We start from the raw sequence: 22,435 nt of genomic DNA, 5'->3' as shown, positions 1-22,435 counted from the left end.
CAAGACAAATAACAACTGAAAATGGCTGCAGTGAAGGCTTGGCAAAGCATCTCAAAGTAAAATACCAAGAGTTTGGTGATGTCAATGGTCCTTGACATAAGCTCCTGCTCAACTGTGTTCACCATCCTGTAGTACACAATGTCCTTGACATATCCCCACAAGAAGTCTAGTGGGGTTATGTCAGGGGAGAGGGTGGGCCATTGGATTGGACCACCTTTGCCAATATGGCGACCTGTAAATGGCGCAGCAAAGTAATCTCGAACCTCCCTTCTCCAATGCCCCAATCATATGCTGGATGATTCTGCAACATCTGTAGGTAATTGTTTTTGTTGGTGGTTGGTTCATCAAAGAGAGTCCCACGACACAGCTTGAGTCCGCAAATCACATTCACTTTCGGGCTGTTACGTTCTATTTCTTGAACGACGTGGGGATTTCCAGAGCCCTAGATCAGGAGGTTGTGGCGATCGACGTGCCCTGAGGCATGGAAGGGAGTCTTGCCGGTGGCCACATCAAGCAGTTTTTTTTCGGAATCACATTTTAGGAATCCGTTGTCCACATGCAGTAGTTTCATAATGTATGCAGCAAATGCAGAACGTCACGGACGATCATTGGATTTGAGAGCCTGTACAAGTTTAACATCGTATGCCTGCAGCCTCAAATGTTTGTGGAGCACCTTGTGCACTGTTGATTGTGGCATCTGCAATTGCCAGACACACTTCCATGTGGATTTCTGAGGACTACCCAAAAAGGACCGTCAGATCAGTTCCACATCTTCGGCACTAGTGCTTGCCCACTCAGACCCTGGCTGCTGTAGGACACTTCAGGACTCCATGAACTTCTTATGCCAGTCACATATCGATGGTCTACTTGGTGTTATCCTTTGGTATTTCTTTTGAAAATTACATTTCACCTGAATGTCTGATTGTGTTTCAATTAATCATGTTTCGCACTGCACCTTTTCCTGTGGCATCATCATGTTCGGGTTTTGGGGTTGCCCTATCATCTGCAGTCACCTGGAATACAAAAAAAAATCTGCAGTAATAAACTTTCTTGAGTTGCTTAACAATATGCAGAAAACTGCTTCAAATTATATTACCCCATTTGGAAGTTAGGCTTATTCTAAAATGTAAGGCTTTCATGTGATCAACCTGTACTACCCTCTTCAGATTGGGGATAAGCAGCAGCAGTGGTACGATCAGCCTTTTGGGTCCAATGGAAATCCACTCAAGATGACAAAGGCTGCTCCAAACTCACTCAGTCCGCTTCGACCACACCCAATTATCTGGGTGGCTCAATTGTCTTAGCAGGCTCCCCACTCCCTTCATCTATGATTCTATGGGAATGGAAGACCCACACAGAAGACCAACAAGAGCAACAGAGAGCCACACCCAATCCGTGCTCCACTGTCTATCATGGTGGACAAGTTGACGTCACCCACAGTTCAGTGTGGGTGTCACTCATTGGCCACCAAAGTTACTAGGTAGAGCTGTGACCTACCCATTGGTCAAGCAGAGAACTGGCTGCTCATCTTCGGATGAGCGATGCTTCTTTTGCCAAGTCTGTTCCAATTGGTCCAGCCCCGCTGCCTCCCAGATCAGCAATGCTGATTGGTTCAACGGGTTCGTGGGCAGTGTCCATTTGTTGGTTTCCTCCTGCACAGCCTTTTTACGCATGCAGGAAAGAAAGAAAGCATGAACAAGAGACATTTTCATGAGAGAAATAAAGAGGAAAATAATGAGGGGGATTTTTAGACAATGACAATGCACTTTGAAGTCTATTCAGTATTTTGAACATGTACAACTATGAATGTCTATCTCTTTGTCTGTCTGTCTGTGTGTTACATATTGTGTTCTCGGGGATTAACACCCCTGGTGATGGATGGCCAACCGAGCTTTAACTCCGAGGCATTCACCCAACTATGGCAGTGCCTTTTATATGCGTGAGGGTGGAGGGTGATGATGAAACACTAAAGTGATGAAACACTAAAGTTTCTGATGAAACACTAAAGTGTTATTTAATTTATGTGTGGAGTGCATGGCTGGTGTTGCATGTGTCATAAGGAACAAAGGCAAAACCACAGAGGCAATTTACACACAGGGAACCTACCCTTATACCCTAACTAATTAGCATAACTCCACCCCTCGCATGGAGAAAATTATATAACCTTACGTGACATCCGGCCTGACTTATTTACATCAAGGTGTTCTTACACGACATTCGGAGCATGGTAATCTATACCTTTATACTTGGTCTAAGGTATTTCATGAGCTACCCCCATAAACGTAACAACATACACTTCTGCACCTCTGGATGGATTTGGACCAAATTTGGAGTTAGCAGCTCCTTCGGCAGCCGGGAAACCCCTGGGAGCTCCCGGGAAAAATGATGGGGTATCTTCCTCGCTGTTGCAGTGGGTTTAAATAGCACAACCTTTGGTGATGTTGAGCACTACAGGATGGATTTAATTTCCCTGGACAATACCAATACTCACTCACCGCAGACAGGTAGGTGGTCTTTCTGTCTTCTACCGACTCCTCTCCGGCCTTGCTCCCCCAGCTCTCTCTGTGCTTTGTCCCCCAAATATTCCTACAGGTAGCACAAGATCTGCCAGCAACCCTCTGATGGTTAAACTGACAAAATCTCGGCTCTCTGCTCACCTTCACTCCGTCATTCCTCTTTTCTCCCGCCTCTGGAACAAACTCCCACACTCCCACACTCCCTTCAATCCCACCCCTCCCTCCAGGTCTTTAAAACAGCTGTTCACTACCATCTCTTATCTTCCCCCATCCAAAACCTTGATCTTTTCTACCCCCACTAATTCACCCCAGATCCACCTTGTTTGAAATTCCAACTTCTTTCCTGGAAGTCCTGGCAGTGTCCATATGTTTTATACCTCTCCCACCCCCCCTTCCCATGCCTACCCCCCCCCCCCCCACCCCCCAAGCCCTCTCCCTCCCACTGATCTCTCGATGTCCCTGCTCTCAGATGTGTTTGTGTTCCTCTCCCTCTCGCCCCATCTTGTCTACCGCTCCCCATGTTATATGTTTATGTGTCGGTTTGTCTTACTGTGTGATTAATGTTAGCTCTTTCACGAGCCTCGATCTTGTATACAAAAAAAAAAAAAAAAAAAAAAAAAAAACTGCCTGACTGTCATCTTCTGTGGTTATTGATATGGGTACTTTTTCTAGTTAAAGATAAAACAAAAGCTCTCCGCTTTCAGAAATAACAATAACAAGGAAGCAAAGAGTTTATGACTTTAAATAGCTTCATTTTTAGCTCATCTGGAACGAATTTCAGGGGAGCTTATGCGATGGCGCGTCATCCGTCTGCCAGTCTATAAACACTTGAAACGTCTTCTCCGAAACCACTGATGGGATTGCGACCAAATTTGGCACAAATAATATTTGTTGTGTTGTGACTAAAGTTTATTCACGGAATTTAAAAAAATCAGGATCTAAGGGGGTCTACTGGGGGTCAAAGTGGGTCCAGGTTTGACCTCCCAAAATAGATATTTGCTTTCTTTTCTGAAACTACACACACTATTTCGATGAAACTTCACCACAACCTTCAACACCCATGATGTACTAAAGTTTGTTCATGGCATTCAAAAAATCTGCCCCTGTAAGGGTCTATGGGGGGGGGGGCGGGTTCCCCCCCCCCCCCCCAAAATCGGTATTTGCTTTTGTCTCAGAAACTACATATGCAATTCTGATGAAACTTGACCACAACCTTAATCACCTGTATTGTACCAAAGTTCGTTCCTGGCATTTAAAAAATCGGGGTGTAAGGTGGTCTAGGGGGGGGGGGGGGGGGGGCTTGCCCAACAAAATAGGTATTTGGTTTTTTCTCAGAACCTCCACACACAATTTTTATGAAACGTCACCACAACCTTCATCAACTGTGATGTACCAATATTTGTTCAAGGCATTGGAAAAATTGGGGTCTGAGGAGGTACACGGGGTGGGAGGGAAGTGGGGTTGCCCCCCAAAATAGGTATTTTTTTGTTTGTTTGTTTAAAGTCTGATGATTATGTTCGTATGACTCTAAATGCTGCCCTGTCTTCTAGCAAGCATTGAAATTGGTTTAAAAATACCTTTAGTCAGTGCAGTATACCGTTTATTCTACCAGGTAAGTGCCAGGGGTATTGCCCTTATGTTTATTATTAGTTCCCTACCGGTTTCACCGGAGGGGACTATAGGTTTGCTCTCCAACAGTCTGTCCACCTGTCCATCCACCTGTTCGTCCCCACCTGTGGTTTTCCAGACTTTTTCCCTATACCCTTTAACATATTCAACTGAAACTTGGTTCATGGCTTTATTATAATAAGCTACAGAACAAGTTAAAGTTTCAGGGCGGTTAGTCAATTTTCCAGAGAGTAATGCTGTTGTTGGACTTAGAAAATATCACATGTTAGACATGGGTCAGTTTTCGAGACTTCTCCCACTTACGCTTTGCCATATTGAAGTGATACCACAATTATATTTGTCCTACTGTATATGGCTCACAATTGCTGAGTGCTTGGAACAGGAACATCATTAGTTTCCATTCATTGGGAATAGTAGGGGACATGTATTTCAAAAAAACAATTTTCACTGTGTGCTCATTATTATTATTATTATCATTATTATTATTACTAGCGTAACTCGCACGCTCCGCGCGCCTCACCACACGTCGTTTCAGAGGGGTAGGCATCTTCGACCATTTCGGTGTCTTTTGGGTCTTCATGGTGTTTTGGGTCTTCAGGGCCATTTGGGTCTTTTGGATCCTCTGGGCCATTAAGGGTATTTTGGGTCGTTGAGGTGTTTTGGGGTCTTCAGGGTCTTTGGTGTCTTCAGAGGCTTTTGGGTCTTTTGGGTCTGTGGGGTCTTCAGGGGCTTTTTGGGTCTTCTGGGTCTTTTGGTTATTCAGGGTATTTTTGGTCTTTGGGTCTTCGGGGTCTTTTGGGTCTTTTTGAGCCTCAGGGCCTTGAAGGGTATTTTGGGTCTTTGTGGTGTTTTGGGTCTTCAGGGCCATTTGGGTCTTTTGGATCCTCTGGGCCATTAAGGGTATTTTGGGTCGTTGAGGTGTTTTGGGGTCTTCAGGGTCTTTGGTGTCTTCAGAGGCTTTTGGGTCTTTTGGGCCTTTGGGGGTCTTCAGGGTATGTTGGGTCTTTGGGGGTCTTCAGGGTATTTTGGGTCTTCAGGGGTCTTGGTGGTCTGAAGGGTCTTGGGGGAATTAAAGGGTCGTCAAAGGTCTGAGGAGTCTCAGCAGTCTTAACGCAATTAAGAGGGTTAATTGAGAGGGTGGTGACTTTATTTGAAGAAGAAGACGTTTTCGTCGCACATAAACATACATACATAGCGAACCATATACGTTTGCTCTATTATAATAAGATTATTATTAGCAATATTATTACTAATGAAGAACCGTCTTTATGGACAGGTTAAATGCCTCCCGAATTAGGAAATAGTGATCTGTAAACACACCCCCACCAGGTGGTAAATACAGTATACATTTACCTAGATAATATGCGGGCTCTGCTACCCTAATCTACGGTGACTGATTGTTTTTTTTTTACGGAGTAGCCTGTAGAGTGTAGAGCAAAGCCGTCTTGAATAGTGTCTGTGTGTCCCTATCTATGCATGTACATATGTATGTACCTCACAAACGTCCACCAATCAGAGATAAGGATCTGGTCACATGACATTTACATGACAGCACATGACATGACATGACATGACATTTACATGACATAACAGCATTTAGTAATACAGCATTTAGTAACCATTACAATTGCATATTGTACTAAAATGAAATAGAATAACCTTATGTGGAATGTTTTGGGGTCCCAGCGGGTGTCATAAGATTGGCAGGAGGTTTCAGAAATTATTCAAAATTATGATTTTGAAATGCGATCGACACGGACCTTGCTCCAGAATCCGGAAGTGAACAGACGACGGTCCGCTGGTTTGATATCTCAATACAATCTTGATTTAACATTGTATTTTGATATACACAAAGAATTAAGTTAAGCACCCCCCCCGTTTTTTTACAACCTCGCACATTACAAGTTTGTTGTCGTCAAAACAGTGTAATATACCCATGATATTGCTATATTTTCTGGAGAAGTGATATTATGGTCACATAAAAACATAACAATCATGCCGTTTTCAATATTTTATTCTGAATAATTTAAGGTGAAATTTTTTGGGAATTTTAGGCATATTTTCACCTCAATTTAAGTATGGAGCTATAGGTCCATCACGGACAGTGTGGATGACGTTTATGTTTTCTAACGTACAGTCATTGTTCTGAGAAGACCTCTAGCGATCTTTGCGTCAATAACGTGTGTAGGACCCACGTGATCGGATCACTGACTCAACCAATCACTTTTTTTCACTTTGATCACTCAATTTCATCAATGGATAATTGCTAATGTCATACCAATCATTATTTGTTCTCACATACCTTAGAATATATGCCAATGTATACATATACACAAAGAATATATATTAGGGGGTGCTTACCTTAATTCGTTGTGTAGGGGTGCTTAACTTAATTCTTTGTGTATATATGAATACCATAGTATTAATTTGCAATTGGAATGATGAATAATGCTGTTTGGAATGAAAATATAGAGATATTGAGTTTAAAGCAGAATGAGGAAATGACGTGAGGGTTTTCATCCGCGACATTCGCGGATTCCCCATTTGCAGTTTCGACATCGACTGGATATAACAACATTCAGACTGGGTACGTTTTTTGTGCAAGTCCTTCACGAACCTGCTGTCAATGCCTGACGTTCGACTGAAGGTGGCACAGGAATGTGGGGTTTATGTAAATTTTTAAATACTTACATTATTTGCTACCTGCTAACTGGTATCACCACCCAGGTCATACTGTCCTCTTCAAACGCAGAGCTATGCCATTGTTAAGACGTCGTCTGTTCTGTAATTGTTCACGTCGTAATTGTTCACGTCGTTAAAAATGTTTCAACTGTCCCCTGAAGAACTGTATTCTGCCATATACTATAACACCTTTTTCTTCTTCTTCTATAAAAGGATGCTTTCGACTTGCTCACCAAATCTATTCATTCCAAAAAAAAATTCCATCTCTTACAGTTACAGTGCCTCTTTCATACATTCCCTAAACTCTCCAGAACTCCACCCATCCTTCAGCGTCCTCAAACGTATTTTTGATTCGAAGGTCTCAAGAAACTCATTTTGCAATAAATGTTCGTTTCCCATTAATCGTACACTTTATAAAATCCAATCTCACCCCTCCCCACCAAATCTTCCCCATCACCCATCCCTTTCAAATCTTCCCCCTTGCCCCTTCCCTCCAAAACTTCCCCATCACCCCTTCCCTCAAAAACTTCCCCATCACCCCTCCCCTTCAAAACTTGCCCATCACCCCTCCCCTCCAAATCCACCCCGTTGCCCCTCCCCTCAAAATCTTCCCCATCACCCATCTCTTTCAAATATTCCCCCTTGCTCCTCCCCTCCAAATCTTCCCCATCACCCATCCCTTTCAAATCTTCCCCCTTGCCCCTCCCCTCCAAATCTTCCCCATCACCCATCCCTTTCAGATCTCCCCCCTTGCCCCTTCCCTCCTAAACTCCCCCCACACCCCTCCCCTCCAAGACCCTCCCTCACTCCTCCCCTCCTAGACTCCCCTCTCACCCCTCCTCCTCAAAGCATCCTCCCCGCTTCTTCCCCCTTCCAACTTTCACCTTCATCTCCCTCATCCTTCTGCCTCACTCTTCCCCCTCCTCAAATAACACCTCACTGCGCCTCACCCAATCACCATCAAACCTTTTGTCCGCCCCATTCTTCCCTTTCTCCAAGCTATTCTGAAATCTCTGACACACCTTCAACAGCTCTCCCTACCTCTTCCTCCTCTTCCACATCTTCCACATCTTACCCTACCGCTCCCCCCCTGTTCTGTATCCGATGCTCCCCCTTCCTCTTCTTTAACAGTATGGACCTCAAACATCCGGGGCCTTCGCTCAAACTTGACTGATCTCTCCATACAGGTTGCTTCTGACAACCCAGACTTGATCTGCTTAACAGAGACTTTCCTCCTTCAAGATGTCTCTGATTCCTTGGTATCTCTCCCAGGTTACTCCCTCCTCCGGTATGATAGACCTGAGCCTCGTCCTGGAGGGGGAGTTGCTATCTTTATAAAAAAAACTCTCTTCCTCACTCGCCCTGTACTGCCCTCTCTCCACCTCACTCCCAGGAATACCTTTGGCTACGGCTTCCCCTTCGCTCCCACCTTTTGTTCATATGTGTGTTGTACCGTCCACCAAACAGTGATGACTCCATCTACATCTCGCTGTCTGATAATATGGACCAACTTCTATCTACCCATCCCAACTCTCTCTTCCTCATATGTGGTGATTTCAATTGTCACCATGCCAGTTGGCTGGGTGTGGGTTCCTCTCTCACCAGCCATGGCTCTTCAGCAAAGGATTTCTGTGACTCACTGGGACTGACACAATCTGTCAATTTCCTGACCCGGATCTCAGTCAACGGAGCATCTTCTCTTCTGGACTTGGTTATGACAAACTTCCCTGAAAATGTCTGCTGCTCTTCTTCTGCTCCAATCGGCTCATCTAATCATGTGCTTGTTAAAGTGGACATCTCTCTGACCATTCTCAGAGAGCCTCCTCAGCGTCGACGAGTCTGGCATTTCACTCAGGCCAACTGGCACGGTCTTCAAGCAGCCATCAATCATCTGGACTGGTCTCCCATCTCTACCGCCTCTGACATCAACTCATCCTGGAAATTCTTCCAAAGTAAATTGCTCTCTCTCATGCACAGATTTATCCCATCTCGTCTTCAGTTGTCATACCCTTCCTCCCGTCCATGGTACACGGAATCTTCTGGTGAGGCTATTGCCCAGAAACAACTTGCTTTCGTCTCCTGGAAAGCAAATCCAACGGAAGGAAATCTCATTTCCTTTCATAAAGCCCGAAACAAGTGTGTGTCCACCCTCAAGAGAGCCAGGAAACAATATCTCTCCGTTCTCAGGACAGAACTCTCTTATCTGTCTCCCTCTTCCAAATCCTGGTGGCGTCTGGTCAAATCTGTTTCTGGTGTTTGTTCCCCCTCCATCCCCTCCCTCACCTCAAACGGCCACACGGCTGATTCCGCACGTGAAAAAGCTGAATGCCTCAACTCTGTGTTTGCCTCTAAATCTTGTGTCCCAAACCCATCCCTCTCTGTACCCACCGTACCCAGTCGTACCCAGCTGCTCCTGGACTCTGTGTCCTTTCCTCCTGACAAGGTGGAAAAGTTTCTGTCAACCCTCGACTCTGATTCTGCAACTGGACCTGACGGCATCAGCCCACGGGTCCTAAAATCCTGTTCTTCCACTCTTTCACTCCCTCTCTCTGTTCTCTTCACCCTCTCTTTTGCTCAAGGTCATCTGCCATCTGCTTGGAAATCTGCCAACATCACCGCTTTGCACAAAAAGGTGCAAAAACAGATCCCAGCAACTACAGACCAATCAGTCTTCTCCCAATTATCAGCAAAGTCATGGAATCCATCATTGCTTCAGATATGAAATCTTTCCTCTTCTCCAATGGCTTGATCTCTGATCATCAATTTGGTTTCAGACCTGGTCACTCTACTCTGGACATGCTGCTTCTGCTTTCTCAACAATGGATGGAGGTCCTCAATGCCAAACAGGAAATTAGAGCTGTCTCCCTTGACATATCACGTGCCTTCGATACGATCTGGCACCCCGCTCTGCTCACCAAACTCTCCTCTTTTGGTATCCATGGAAATCTCCACGCATGGCTGGCGGACTTCCTCTCTAGTCGTAGTCAACATGTGGCCCTGAATGGGTTTCTCTCATCTCCTCTTCCTGTTCAGGCTGGAGTTCCCCAAGGCAGTGTTCTGGGCCCTGTGCTTTTTCTGGTCTTCATCAATGATCTCTCTGACTCTCTTGAAAATCCTCTCTATCTCTTTGCTGATTACTCTACTCTCTGTCGCTCCATTCTTCATCCCTCAGATCGGCAGTCTGCAGCCTCCTCACTCTTTGCAGACCTGGACAAAATCACAGACTGGGCATACAAGTGGAACATGTCTTTCAATCCTGACAAATCTCACACTCTTACGATGTCTCTCCGAAAAGACCGACTGGACAACCCTCCCATCCACTTTCTGAATAATCCTCTCCAAGAAGTTCTGTCACTCAAGCTTTTGGGTCTCACTATCTGCCATGATCTTTCCTGGGAAAACCACATTTCAAATCTGGCCTCCAAAGCCAGTCGCCGACTGGGCATCCTCCGTCGTGTGAAGTCCTTCCTTGGTACACCTGAGCTCCTCACCACATACAAGGCTTTCATCCGCAGCTCAATGGAATACTGCTCTCCCCTCTGGGCCGGTGCACCTGCCTCACACCTAGCTCGTCTTCACGCTGTTGAAACCAAAGCATTCAGAATCATTGGAATCTCCCACGATGAAGCTAACTCCAAGGGCCTCTCACTCACTCACCGCAGGCAGGTTGGTGGTCTTTCCGTCTTCTACCGACTCCTCTCTGGCCTTGCCCCCCCAGCCCTCTCTGGGCTCTGTCCCCCAAATATTCCTACAGGTCGCACAAGATCTGCCTGCAACCCTCTTATGGTTAAACTGCCAAAATCAAGACTCTCTGCTCACCTTCACTCCTTCATTCCTCTTTTCTCCCGCCTCTGGAACAAACTCCCTCACTCTCTTCAATCCCACTCCACCCTCCAGGTCTTTAAAACAGCTGTTCACCACCATCTCTTATCTTCCCCCATCCAAAACATTGATCTTTTCTATCCCCGCTAATTTCACCCCAATTCCAATTTTTTGAAATACCAACTTCTGTCCTGGAAGTCCTTGGTGTCCTTGTCTTTGATACTTCTGCCACCCCCCTCCCCCCAAGCCCTCCCCCTCCCACACATCTCCCTGCTCTTAAATGTTGTGTGCCCTCAAGTGTTTGTGTGCTTCCCCTTCTCTTGTCTTCCGCTCCCTCTTTTTATATATTTTGTTTGTCTGGTTGATTTGTTTGTGAAATAAATGTCAGCTCTTTCACGAGCCTCGATTCAGTATACAAAAAAAAGAAAGAAAAGACTATCGGTCTTGTTTGTTTTTTTCCAAAATGGTGGATTAGTACTCCTATGGGGTTTAGTAAACTCTGTGGTACCATTAAAAATTGGGGGCACTAATTGTAGAAAGGAACCCTGCACCAGTAATTACCCTCCCCTCTCTATCTCATGGGGGAGGCTTAATGCTATGTATAGCTTATATATTGATGTTTGGTCAGGTTTACATTGGTCCTAATAGTTTGCCTTCCGTAGCTGATAGTACATTTAAAATATGTAAATTGCATTTACTTTGGTCATTATATATATAGTGAGTTGACTTTAACTTCCTCTGAGATGTAACTGCTATTTCTTTGCATTAAAAGGGAAATGTGAATGAAAAATAAAAAACAAGGTAAATTTAATTACATTTTGATGTGATTGTTCAAACCAAATTTCAAAGTTGGCCTCCAAAGCCAGCCTCTGACTGGGCATCCTCCGTCGTACAAGGTCCTTCCTTGGCACACCTGAACACCTATCCTCCAACAAGACCTTCATCCGCAGCTTGATGGAGTCCTGTTCTCCACTATGGGATGGCTCTCCTGCCTCACATATTGCTCCGCTTGACGCTGTGGAAACCGAGGCCTTCAAGATTATTGGAATCTCCTGCAATGAAGCTGAGTTTATGGATCTATCACTACGTCATCGCACACAGGTCGGTGGTCTCTGTCTTCTCCCGCCTCGTTTCTGGTCTTGCACCCCCTGCTCTTACTGTGCTTTGTCCCCACCAGGTTTCTGCAGGACACCAACACCAGACAAAACTCACCCATCTCAGGCCACAGACACAATCACAAATTCAATGTGGGGAGAGGGGAGGTGCCATAAATGCAAACAAAAGGATATTTAAAATTGAAAGTATTTGTATTATTATTACTATAAATGAATGTTTTTGGGTTTTTATTGGTGAAATGAAGGGGGAGGCAACCCTCTCACTTACATCAGGAATGACACCCTCCCACAGACATCACGATCACTACACATGGAAACTATCACCCATTCACCCATGTTGTTCATGTTTACATGTGGCTAATCATCTTTCCCATCACCTTCAACCTTTGCTTGATCATCTTGAAATATACAGTTCCATTATGTTACAATAACACCTTAATGGCCCCCACCCTCACATATAAAATAATATGTTGGTATGCAGCCTAATCAGAGGAAAGCAAAATGACAAGATGCATCGAGGTATCAAAACAAAATTTAAAAAGTGAAAAACGAAATAACACATCCGTATCAAGTTAAATCATATTATGGCTGACCATTTCCAAAAATAATAATTTTCAGCGGTTCCGACACAATCTCCAGATATCACTGCATGTTAACATGTACGTCTTACATGAAAAGCTAATTTCTAACACAATCATAACAAAAAAAAAGATATTAGTCATCATCAGTCTTCATAATTATCTTTGCATAAATGTGCACTATGTTGTGATTTGGATGAGAATCCTTCTGACTCACTGTGCAGATGCATTTGTTCCCTCCTTCCTCCCACCCCCACTACATTTCCTTAGGATTTCTTCAGTGTTCACCTCATCAGAGCTATGAGTGATGCTCAGCAACCCAGTGCTCCACAACTGGGTGCTGTCTCCAATCCGTGTCTCTCCAGGGTAGAGCTCCGCATATCATGTCGAAGCCTACTCGACCAGGATACGCTGTCCAAGTCCGATCCTTGTGTTCTGCTGCTCATGCAGGAAAATGGGCAATGGGTAGAGGTGCTTCATCACACCCACATATTTATATCTATCTATAAAGAAATGCAAGTTGCCCGATTGTGCCTGAGCGGGGTAAACGTCGCAACTACAGCACGTATATGAATGATACCTCATTTAAGAGCTCCAGACAGTGCATGTGGACGTTTACAAATACTGTTATTCATGCATTTTTGAATTGTATTCATTTTTGTTTTTGCACATGGTGTATATGCTCAGAGTCGTTGGTTCGCACACCAACCAGAGGTAAAATAAATAAATAAATAAATCACACCCATATCCTGTCCGAGGAAAGCGGTTCCGTTTGCTATTTTTAATATTAAATAGGCAAAGCCGAGAAACGAACTAAACCCTTTAGAATTACCCTTTAAATCCCATTATAATTACTCTTTAGAACCCTTTAGAATGAAACACAGTGGGTTATAAAGGGTCTTCTTCTTCTTCTTCATTTTTACGGACGGATGGAAGGACATTGCCAAATATTGAAGCGGATTCACCACTAAAAATAATATAACCACAAACTGTTCAGACAATTCTGTCAACGTATAATTACCTATTTGTCGATTTACTTCACTGATAAATCTTAGCAGTCTTAACAGTTTTTTTTTTTTTTTGTATACGTACAAGATCGAGGCTCGTGAAAGAGCTAACATTAATCAGAAAAAAAAAAAACGGACACATAAAACATATAATAAGGGGAGCGGGAGACAAGATGGGGAGAGAGGGGGAACCACAGAAACAACATTTGAGAGCAGGGACATCGGGAGGTCTGTGGGAGGGAAAGGGCTTGGGGGGAGGAGGCGGGGGGAGGAGGCGTGGGAAGGGGGGAGTTCGTGACTATTATACAGCACTGTCAAAGGACATTCATAGTAAACCCCATACATATTCCACACTCGATGGGGGAACGAATCCCCTTGCAAACGGAACCTGAGATTTCTTACGAATCCTTCCACTAACCTTTAATGCACATGTGAGACGTACAAAAGAACGCTTTGAAAATGCCTTGTATGAACGGAAGCACGAAGTTTGAAGGTCGATGTATAATCTCAGAGTCAATGGTTCGCACACCTATGAGAAGTAAAAACATAGGGACAATACACCTGGCGCTCACCTGGTAGAATAAACAGTATACTGCACCGACTAAAGGTATTTTAAACCAATTTCAATGGTTGCTGGAAGCAGGGCAGCATGTAGAATCATACTAACATAATCATAAGACTTTAAATAAACAAACAAAGAAGAAAATACCTATTTTGGGGGGCAACCCCCCAGATCCCCAAAGGGGCAGATTTTTTTCATGCCGTTAACAAACTTTGGTACATCACACGTGGTGAAGGTTGTGGTCAGGTTTCATCTAAATAGTGTGTGTAGTTTCAGAGGAAAAAGCAAATTCCTATTTTTGGGGTCACACCTGGATCCACTTTGACCCCAGTAAACCCCCTTAGACCCCGACTTTTTTAAAGCCGTGAATAAACTTTAGTCACAACACAAGAAATATATTTGTGCCAAATTTGGTCGCAATCCCATCAGCGGTTTTAGACAAGAAGTTTCAAGTGTTTACGGACTGACGGATGAAGCGCCATCGCATAAACTACCCTGAACTTCGTTCCAGGTGAGCTATTAATAATATAAGCACAAATTATTCAGTCAAATACTGGTATGCTCGGCACAACTATAAATTGTTGGATTTATATACAGACTTGGCATTTAATATGGAATTTTTTTTTGTGGGGGTGAACTTACTTTTCAAAATGTCTTAGAACCAAAAGTTCATTGGAATTATGTTGAAATTATTCTAGATTTTGTTAATGTGACGTTTAAAAGAAACAAAAACCACATTTAACATTTCGAAACAAATAAATTGATCCTTGAAAGTGATGTAAACTGATATCGAACTCAATTCATGGACAGTACTGTGTTAAACTTTTGTACGTTTTCCAGAAGTATCTCTTTATTTTGCACATTAGCCAATTTTTTTTAAACAAAAACAAAAGTTAAATTACGACTGGGATTACGGACAGTAAAATTACAGTTCAGTACTTCGTGTAACCCCCATGAGCATTCAGGAGAGCACGTACACGTTGAGGCATGCTGTTCACGAGATTTGCCAAGGTTTGGACAGGAATCACTTGCCATGCAGTGACAAAAGCCTGCTGCAATTCACGCACAGAGGTCGGCTGCTGGTCCACTTGGTCGATTTGACGCGTTTATTCTGCCCACAAGTTCTCTATCGGATTCATATCCAGGGGCATGGCAGGCCACTCGATATGCTCCACACCACAGTCAGCAAGAAAGTGTTGGATCATGCGAGCACGATGAGGCTGTGCATTGTCATCTTGGAAGACAAAGTTTCCTCGAAAGGCTGCACGAACAAATGGAAGCAATGTTTCTTCCAGAATGGCCCTGTACTTGAACTGGTTCAGGTTTCCATTCAGAACAACCAGGTCAGTTTTGCCCCCTGCATGAAAAGCAGCCCAAACGGTCACCCCACCACCTCCAGCTTGGACTCTTGGCACGATACAATCTTTGTTGTAGGCTTCATGCACTTGTCTGCGCACTCGGACGCGGCCATATTGACGATAGACAAGAAATCTAGACTCATCACTGAAGATCACGTGATTCCAGTGTCCTGGCTGCCATTGACGGTGCTCTCTGGCCCACTGCAATCGGCGCTGGCGGTGTTGTCTGGTCAGGCGTGGCTTTCTCAGGGGATGCCTGGCACGACAGCCTGCTTGAACCAGTCGTTGCTTGACTAGCCTTCTGGATACAGGCACATTTGTCAGTTGCTGCCACTCAGCCCTAAGCCCATTAGCTGACTTGGTCCGGCCATTGCGGACTAACCGGTGCAGCCGGCGATCATCCCTCCTTGTGGTTCTGCGGGGACGTCCTGGCCTCGGTATTGGAGTAGGGACACCCCTCTGAGCATTTCGTTTCAGGATCTTTGACACCTGACCTTGAGTGATGCCATACTGCCGAGCAATAGCACGCTGTTTCATGCCGTAATTTCGTAAAGCCACCACTCCATGACAAACAGCATTGTTGAGTTGATGGACCATCTCCAGAGGAAGCGGCAATAGCTTTTGGAGACGTGCAGCAGTTGTTTTCCACTAATACAGAATGCAACAACCCTTGTATACCCGACTGTGAAGCCAATCATCAAATGCACTTGTCCGTACATTTTGCCACGCCACCTGTGATATAATCCTGTTGTTGACTTCTTGCTGCGACAGACAATCAGTGACATGGCTCTTTTAACAAATAAATCACCAAAGTGTAAAAGAAACTCACCAGATTGATATACTGAGTAAAGAAAGTAAACCCAAGTCAAGAAAAAAAAAAAATTCCATATTAAATGCCAAGTCTGTAGTTTGTGGGGAGGGAATTGCATCACAAATTGTGTTGTTTCTCTGATGGATGTCAAGCTGAGGACTTATCTGCCAACTTTATTAGTTGCAAGAACTTAAAGATAATACATGATGCCTATTGAGAAATAATATATTGCAAAACTGCAGGCCACATGACCAAATTCCACATTCTTACGTTAGCCAACAAAAGGACTGCATCTGCGGAATTCCCCCCTACTACCCAGGAATTATTCTACCTCTAGGCTGATCTTATGGGCTGATCTTCCCAGCGGAATATGCAAAGGACAAGATACCCTGCGCCTCCATAAGTATGGACTTTTGAACCAGTCCCAACCCCTCTCCTACCCCAGTTCTCTTCTGATGTCAACCCCAGCATGCCAGCAATAGTCTTCATTGAAAGACACTGTGGGATTTCTAATATTCACCAACTAATGCCAGCAGATGGTCCCCAGCTTATTATCTATCCAGGGTATGGCACACTTTGTGATACAACGTGCTGTTTGTGCAATACCAATCAGACAGTTTGTCGTGGGGCTGAAAATCAATGCAGACTAGACAGCTCAAAGGTAAGTGCACTCTCGCACCACCTTGTTGGACTTCCACCTTGTTTGACTTCGAAAGTAAATGCCCAATCTCTTTTATCAATATATTCTCACAATTCATACTTTCCATGTTTTATACTTTGGTTCGTTTGCATCTCTCGATATTGTTAAAATAAGCTTGGTCTGAAATTTTGTCTTGTTTATCAGCAAATGTGATCTCAAATTGGGATGCCATTTAAAGGTATTCTTTGTTATGAGAGTGAATATATTTGCATGGCTAAGAGAATGGAAGAAATATCTTCATTATTGCCCTCTGCACGTCTCTCAAAATGGATGCAGGTAGAAAGAACGGAGGTGATCAAGCGTTGCCTCAACCCGGTCTTCTGTAAAGTCTTCACTATTGACTACTACTTTGAGGAGGTACAGAAGCTTCGTTTTGAGGTGTACGACATTAACACTTCCCTCTACAATGCACCTCAGGAGGATGACTTTCTGGGTGCAACCGAATGCACACTTGGTCAGGTCTGTAATCACCATCTCCTTGTTTTTATTATCTCTAAAAACCAGCAGACCTTCTTTGAAGTAAATGCCAATGCTGTTTGTTTTATAAAACGTTTCTACAAAACAAATCTTGTTGTTTTATATAAACTTTTTTGTGACAGTTACTGAAGAGTCCTAGCAAATAAAACATTAATTCAAGGATGGAATGTTAAAAAATTATGAAAGACTAGCCGAAAGCACCCGGCGTTGCCCGGGTCCTTTTTGAATGAATTTACTACTATGATTCAGCTTTTACTCGCGGCCATAGAAGATTGACTACTATAATTGAGCTCAGCTTTTAATTGCGAAATGGGCCCAGCCCGGGCGAGGTGGTCCTCGACCGGCCTCGCCACCTAGCCTATAACCTTCCCAGGGCCCGTCCCGACATTTTTTGTTTTAGAGGTTTCCTCCGATCTTTCACCGTTCAGGAGATTAGCGCCTGCAGACATACAAACAAACAAACAAACAAAAACTTTCTTTTATATACAGACTTGGCATTTAATATGGAATATTTTTTTTGTGGGGGTGAACTTACTTTTCAAGATGTCTTAGAACCAAAAGTTCATTGGAATTATGTTGAAATTATTATAGATTTTGTTAATGTGACCTTTAAAAGAAACAAAAACCACATTTGACATTTCGAAACAAATAAATTGATCCTTGAAAGTGATGTAAACTGATATCGAACTCAATTCATGGACAGTACTGTGTTAAACTTCTGTACGTTTTCCAGAATTATCTCTTTATTTTGCACATGAGCCCAATTTTTTTTTAACAAAAACAAAAGTTAAATCACGACTGGGATTACGGACAGTAAAATTACAGTTCAGTACTTCGTGTAACCCCGACAAGCATTCAGGAGAGCACGTACACGTTGAGGCATGCTGTTCACGAGATTTGCCAAGGTTTGGACAGGAATTGCTTGCCATGCAGTGACAATAGCCTGCTGCAATTCACGCACAGAGGTCGGCTGCTGGTCCAAGTGGTCGATTTGACGCGTTAATTCTGCCCACAAGTTCTCTATCGGATTCATATCCGGGGACATGGCAGGCCACTCCATATGCTCTACACCACGGTCAGCAAGAAAGTGTTGGATCATGCGAGCACGATGAGGCCATGCATTGTCATCTTGGAAGACAAAGTTTCCTCGAAAGGCTGCACGAGCAAATGGAAGCAATGCTTCTTCCAGAATGGCCCTGTACTTGAACTGGTTCAGGTTTCCATTCAGAACAACCAGGTCAGTTTTGCCCCTTGCATGAAAAGCAGCCCAAACGGTCACCCCACCACCTCCAGCTTGGACTCTTGGCACTATACAATCTTTGTTGTAGGCTTCATGCACTTGTCTGTGCAATCGGACGTGGCCATCTTGACGATAGACCAGAAATATAGACTCGTCACTGAAGATCACGTGATTCCAGTGTCCTGGCTGCCATTGACGGTGCTCTCTGGCCCACTGCAATCGGCGCTGGTGGTGTTGTCTGGTCAGGCGTGGCTTTCTCAGGGGAAGCCTGGCACGATAGCCTGCTTGAACCAGTCGTTGGTTGACTAGCCTTCTGGATACAGGCACATTTGTCAGTTGCTGCCACTCAGCCCTAAGCCGATTAGCTGACTTGGTACGGCCATTACGGACTAACCGGTGCAGCTGGCGATCATCCCTCCTTGTGGTTCTGCGGGGACGTCCTGGCCTCGGTATTGGAGTAGGGACACCCCTCTGAGCATTTCGTTTCAGGATCTTTGACACCTGACCTTGATTGATGCCATACTGCCGAGCAATCGCACGCTGTTTCATGCCGTAATTTCGTAAAGCCACCACTCCATGACAAACAGCATTGTCGAGTTGACGGACCATCTCCAGAGGAAGCGGCAATAACTTTTGGAGACGTGCAGCAGTTGTTTTCCACTAATACAGAATGCAACAACCCTTGTATACCCGACTGTGAAGCCAATCATCAAATGCACCTGTCCATACATTTTGCCACGCCACCTGTGATATAATCCTGTTGTTGACTTCTTGCTGCGACAGACAATCAGTGACATGGTTCTTTTAACAAATAAATCACCAAAGTGTAAAATAAACTCACCAGATTGATATACTGAGTTAAGAAAGTAAACCCAAGTCAAGAAAAAAAAATATTCCATATTAAATGCCAAGTCTGTATATTCGAGTTTGCTTGGTACAAGCTCCTCCTCTCACCTCCGCAAGAGGGCGTAGGGCAGGAGTAAACTTCGGGCAAACGCGTGCTTGTGCAGTCCAAGATCCACCCCTCCTCTCAGCAAGATGCTAGTTTGTCTCTTAAGTACATAGTGCATCGTCTACAATGTGAGTACATCGATGAGGTATGTAGTACACCGTGATAAAGTATGCCTTTTAAGTATGGAGTAGAACATAGTTATAGCTGTGAAGGCACACGTGGCACATAATTATATATAGCTGTGAGTACATCCACCAGTCCGATGGGTAAACAGCTTGTTAAACATAATAGCAAGGACAAGTGTGTGCCCAATGAGGAAAACCAAAGAGTGGCGCCACAATGTTCGTAATTGAAGTGAGATGTCAGGCTTATTAAAAAAAAGTAATTTTCTTCAGCATTTATACAAGAGCATTCAGAGAAGTCCTCATTGCTGAAATAATCTCAGTTGCTGAAAGAGTGTATCTTGATGGTGAGGAAAGGCTAATTGAGTAGTTGCTTGTGGGAGTGGAGATAGCATAAAGAAGCAGGTCAGAAAGCAAAGAGAAGATAATGCCATATATGTAATATGCATCTGAGAGTATTGAAGGAGGTGGCAGAAAAGATTCGCATGATGTTATAGCAGTACCTTTAACAGCTCCTTTGAGTCGGGCACAATAATTTGTCCTTCATGATTTGCCATTTGTCCTCATTGACATTTGGATCCTTGATGGCCTGCTGTAATTTGTGCATAATATTTCCTTCTCATTTTAGTTTAGTAAGCCTGTAGTCAATTAGCTGGAATCCCTTGATGTCCCAGAAACTCGAGGCCATGATCTTACCAGTGGAGGGTTGGATGCAAAATGGCTTGGGTGGCAGTGACCCTTTGTACTTCAATTGCATAGATTCTAATTGGGTTTCAGAATCCCAGTGCCGAAGCCACATTATATCACTACTTTCCATTCAGGTAATAAGGTCTGGTTTATCTGTGATGAATAGTTTGAGAAGTTCGCATCATGACGAAAGTTGTTTCTGCTAATTATAGAGGTGTTTAGGTTTTTTTAGGGTTGAGACATTGTTAGCGCGAGGTTCGGAGATGAAATATTTTGTTCTTAAGACCTTTTATGTTGAGTTTGAGACATTGAACTTGGCCAAGTGTTTGTGGTTGATGTTAGAAACATACAGTATCTGTCTTGAGAAAATCCGAGCACTGTGGATATTCTGGTGACCTCAGTGTCGCAGATCCTCCATGGTTAATACACTGACATGGGCAACAATTTACACATCAGTTGCATCTGCCATCAATACTGTTCTGGGGTCGTCTGGTTGGGACCCATGTCCATGCTTAAAATCAGCCACCCATTTGGCAACTGTAGAATAAGAGAGCACACCATTGTATGCAATATCGGGTTTCTTTGGAGCTGGCAACTTCCTTGGATATAAATTTGATAACACCTCAAAACTCAAAACATACAAGTAACCACAATTGTATAATGTGGAAAACCTCTGGATTGAATTTTGAAACAATATATACAGCTAGAATTATGAAACTAATGGTACAATTCAAGCATACATTAGTTTTACTAGCAACGATACCCGCCCTATGGGCGTGGCTTCAAATTGGAGGCCCAAATAAAAAGGCAAAATATCAGAAATTGAAGGTTTTTTTTATTTTAAACGATTTATATAAACATCCGTTAAATCATATCACACGCAAATCATCAAAATCTAAACAGTATTTGTAGAATTTCAATAAAAGCCACATCACTGTTCATATCGGTAAATATAATTCCATAGTGTTTGGAAAAACTGGAATATTGTTCATATCGGTAAATATAATTCCATCGTGTTTGGAAAAACTGGAAAATTGGAAAATTTGAAAATTGGAAATTGGAATAATTGGAAAATTTGCAAAAAATTGGAAAAACAATATAGCCTATTTTACTCCAGTGGGTCCCAGGATTATCCACCCAAAATTTCGTTGTGATCGGTTCAGCCGTTTTTGCGGTACCTGGGAACAGACAGACATTTGGGGAATTATAGTGAGACAAAGACTAACTAAACGACAGCTCTACGTGTGTGAGACAATGAGTAAACTGTTCCTTTCGAATAAGTGAACAAACTGCCAATTATTTATAATTATTAGGGTGAAGGCAAAAGAAGTGTAATGGGTGAAATGCTTGGATAATTTTTTTTTTCCCATTTCAGATTGTGTCTCACAAGAAAATTACCAAAGCTCTTTTTCTGAAGCATGGAAAGCATGCCGGAAAGTCCAGTATCACTGTGAGTATTCCCATTATCATTTACAAACACATAATATCACATTTATGGTGGAAAGCACACAAGGCCAAACTACCCCTGCATAGCTACATATCTTATGAGGATCACATATTCATAAAGTGTAATGAAGAATTGTTCGTAGGAGGATAAACAAAGATGTACATCAATAATAATAATAATAATAATTCATTTATTTTGTATAGCGCTTTTCCAGAAGCCCAAAGGCGCTTTGACAGAGTGGAAAACATAATGCATAACAATACATGAAAACAACAATTGCAAAAAGACAAGAATCAAGAAAACAAACAGCAGCGATATACGGCATATATATAAGACAAGAATCAAAAAGACAAGACAAGAATCAATAGGGAAATATTTAAAGCAAAAGGAGGGAGAAGGAGAAGAGATAGTCAGGGGTTAAATGCTGTGGGTTGAATGTTGAATGCAGCGTTGAACAGGTGGGTCTTTAGTGATGTTTTGAATGTGGTGAGTGAGGAGGAGTCTCTGATGGTGTGAGGTAGTGAGTTCCAGAGGGTGGGAGCAGCGATGGAGAAGGCCCTGTCCCCCCAGGATCTGAATTTGGTCCGGATGGAGGGGGTCAGGAGGTTGGTACCAGCAGAGCGGAGGTTGCGGGTGGGAGTGTGTCTGGAGAGGAGGTCAGCCAGGTAGGATGGGGCCAGGTTATGGAGGGCTTTGTATGTCAAGAGGAGGATTTTGTACTGGATTCTCT

General features: G+C 43.5%; 1 protein-coding gene and 1 long non-coding RNA gene across 3 annotated transcripts in view; one reads left to right on the top strand and one right to left on the bottom strand.

The window, feature by feature from the left end:
* LOC137421667 (copine-4) overlaps positions 1-22,435 on the top strand; it is a 238,575-nt gene that overhangs the window by 103,988 nt on the left and 112,152 nt on the right. For both annotated transcript variants that reach the window (XM_068107941.2, XM_078773438.1), the window contains 3 exons: positions 12,613-12,813; positions 17,057-17,239; positions 21,634-21,708. In XM_068107941.2, coding sequence (XP_067964042.2) covers positions 12,643-12,813; positions 17,057-17,239; positions 21,634-21,708 — 429 coding nt within the window. In that variant the 5' untranslated portion in view covers positions 12,613-12,642. The remainder of the gene's footprint in view (positions 1-12,612; positions 12,814-17,056; positions 17,240-21,633; positions 21,709-22,435) is intronic.
* On the bottom strand, positions 1,358-12,698 carry LOC137421668 (uncharacterized). Its single transcript, XR_010983383.2, has 3 exons — positions 12,631-12,698; positions 11,465-11,830; positions 1,358-1,661 (listed from the first exon to the last, which is right to left on the bottom strand). It is a non-coding gene; the product is annotated as an uncharacterized LOC137421668 (long non-coding RNA).

This window comes from Myxine glutinosa, chromosome 2 (genome assembly GCF_964187855.1).
Source record: "Myxine glutinosa chromosome 2, kmMyxGlut1.1, whole genome shotgun sequence".
NCBI lineage: Eukaryota > Metazoa > Chordata > Myxini > Myxiniformes > Myxinidae > Myxine > Myxine glutinosa.
The sequence above is the reverse complement of the archived record's forward strand: the minus strand, read 5'-3'. Positions and strand labels throughout refer to the sequence as shown.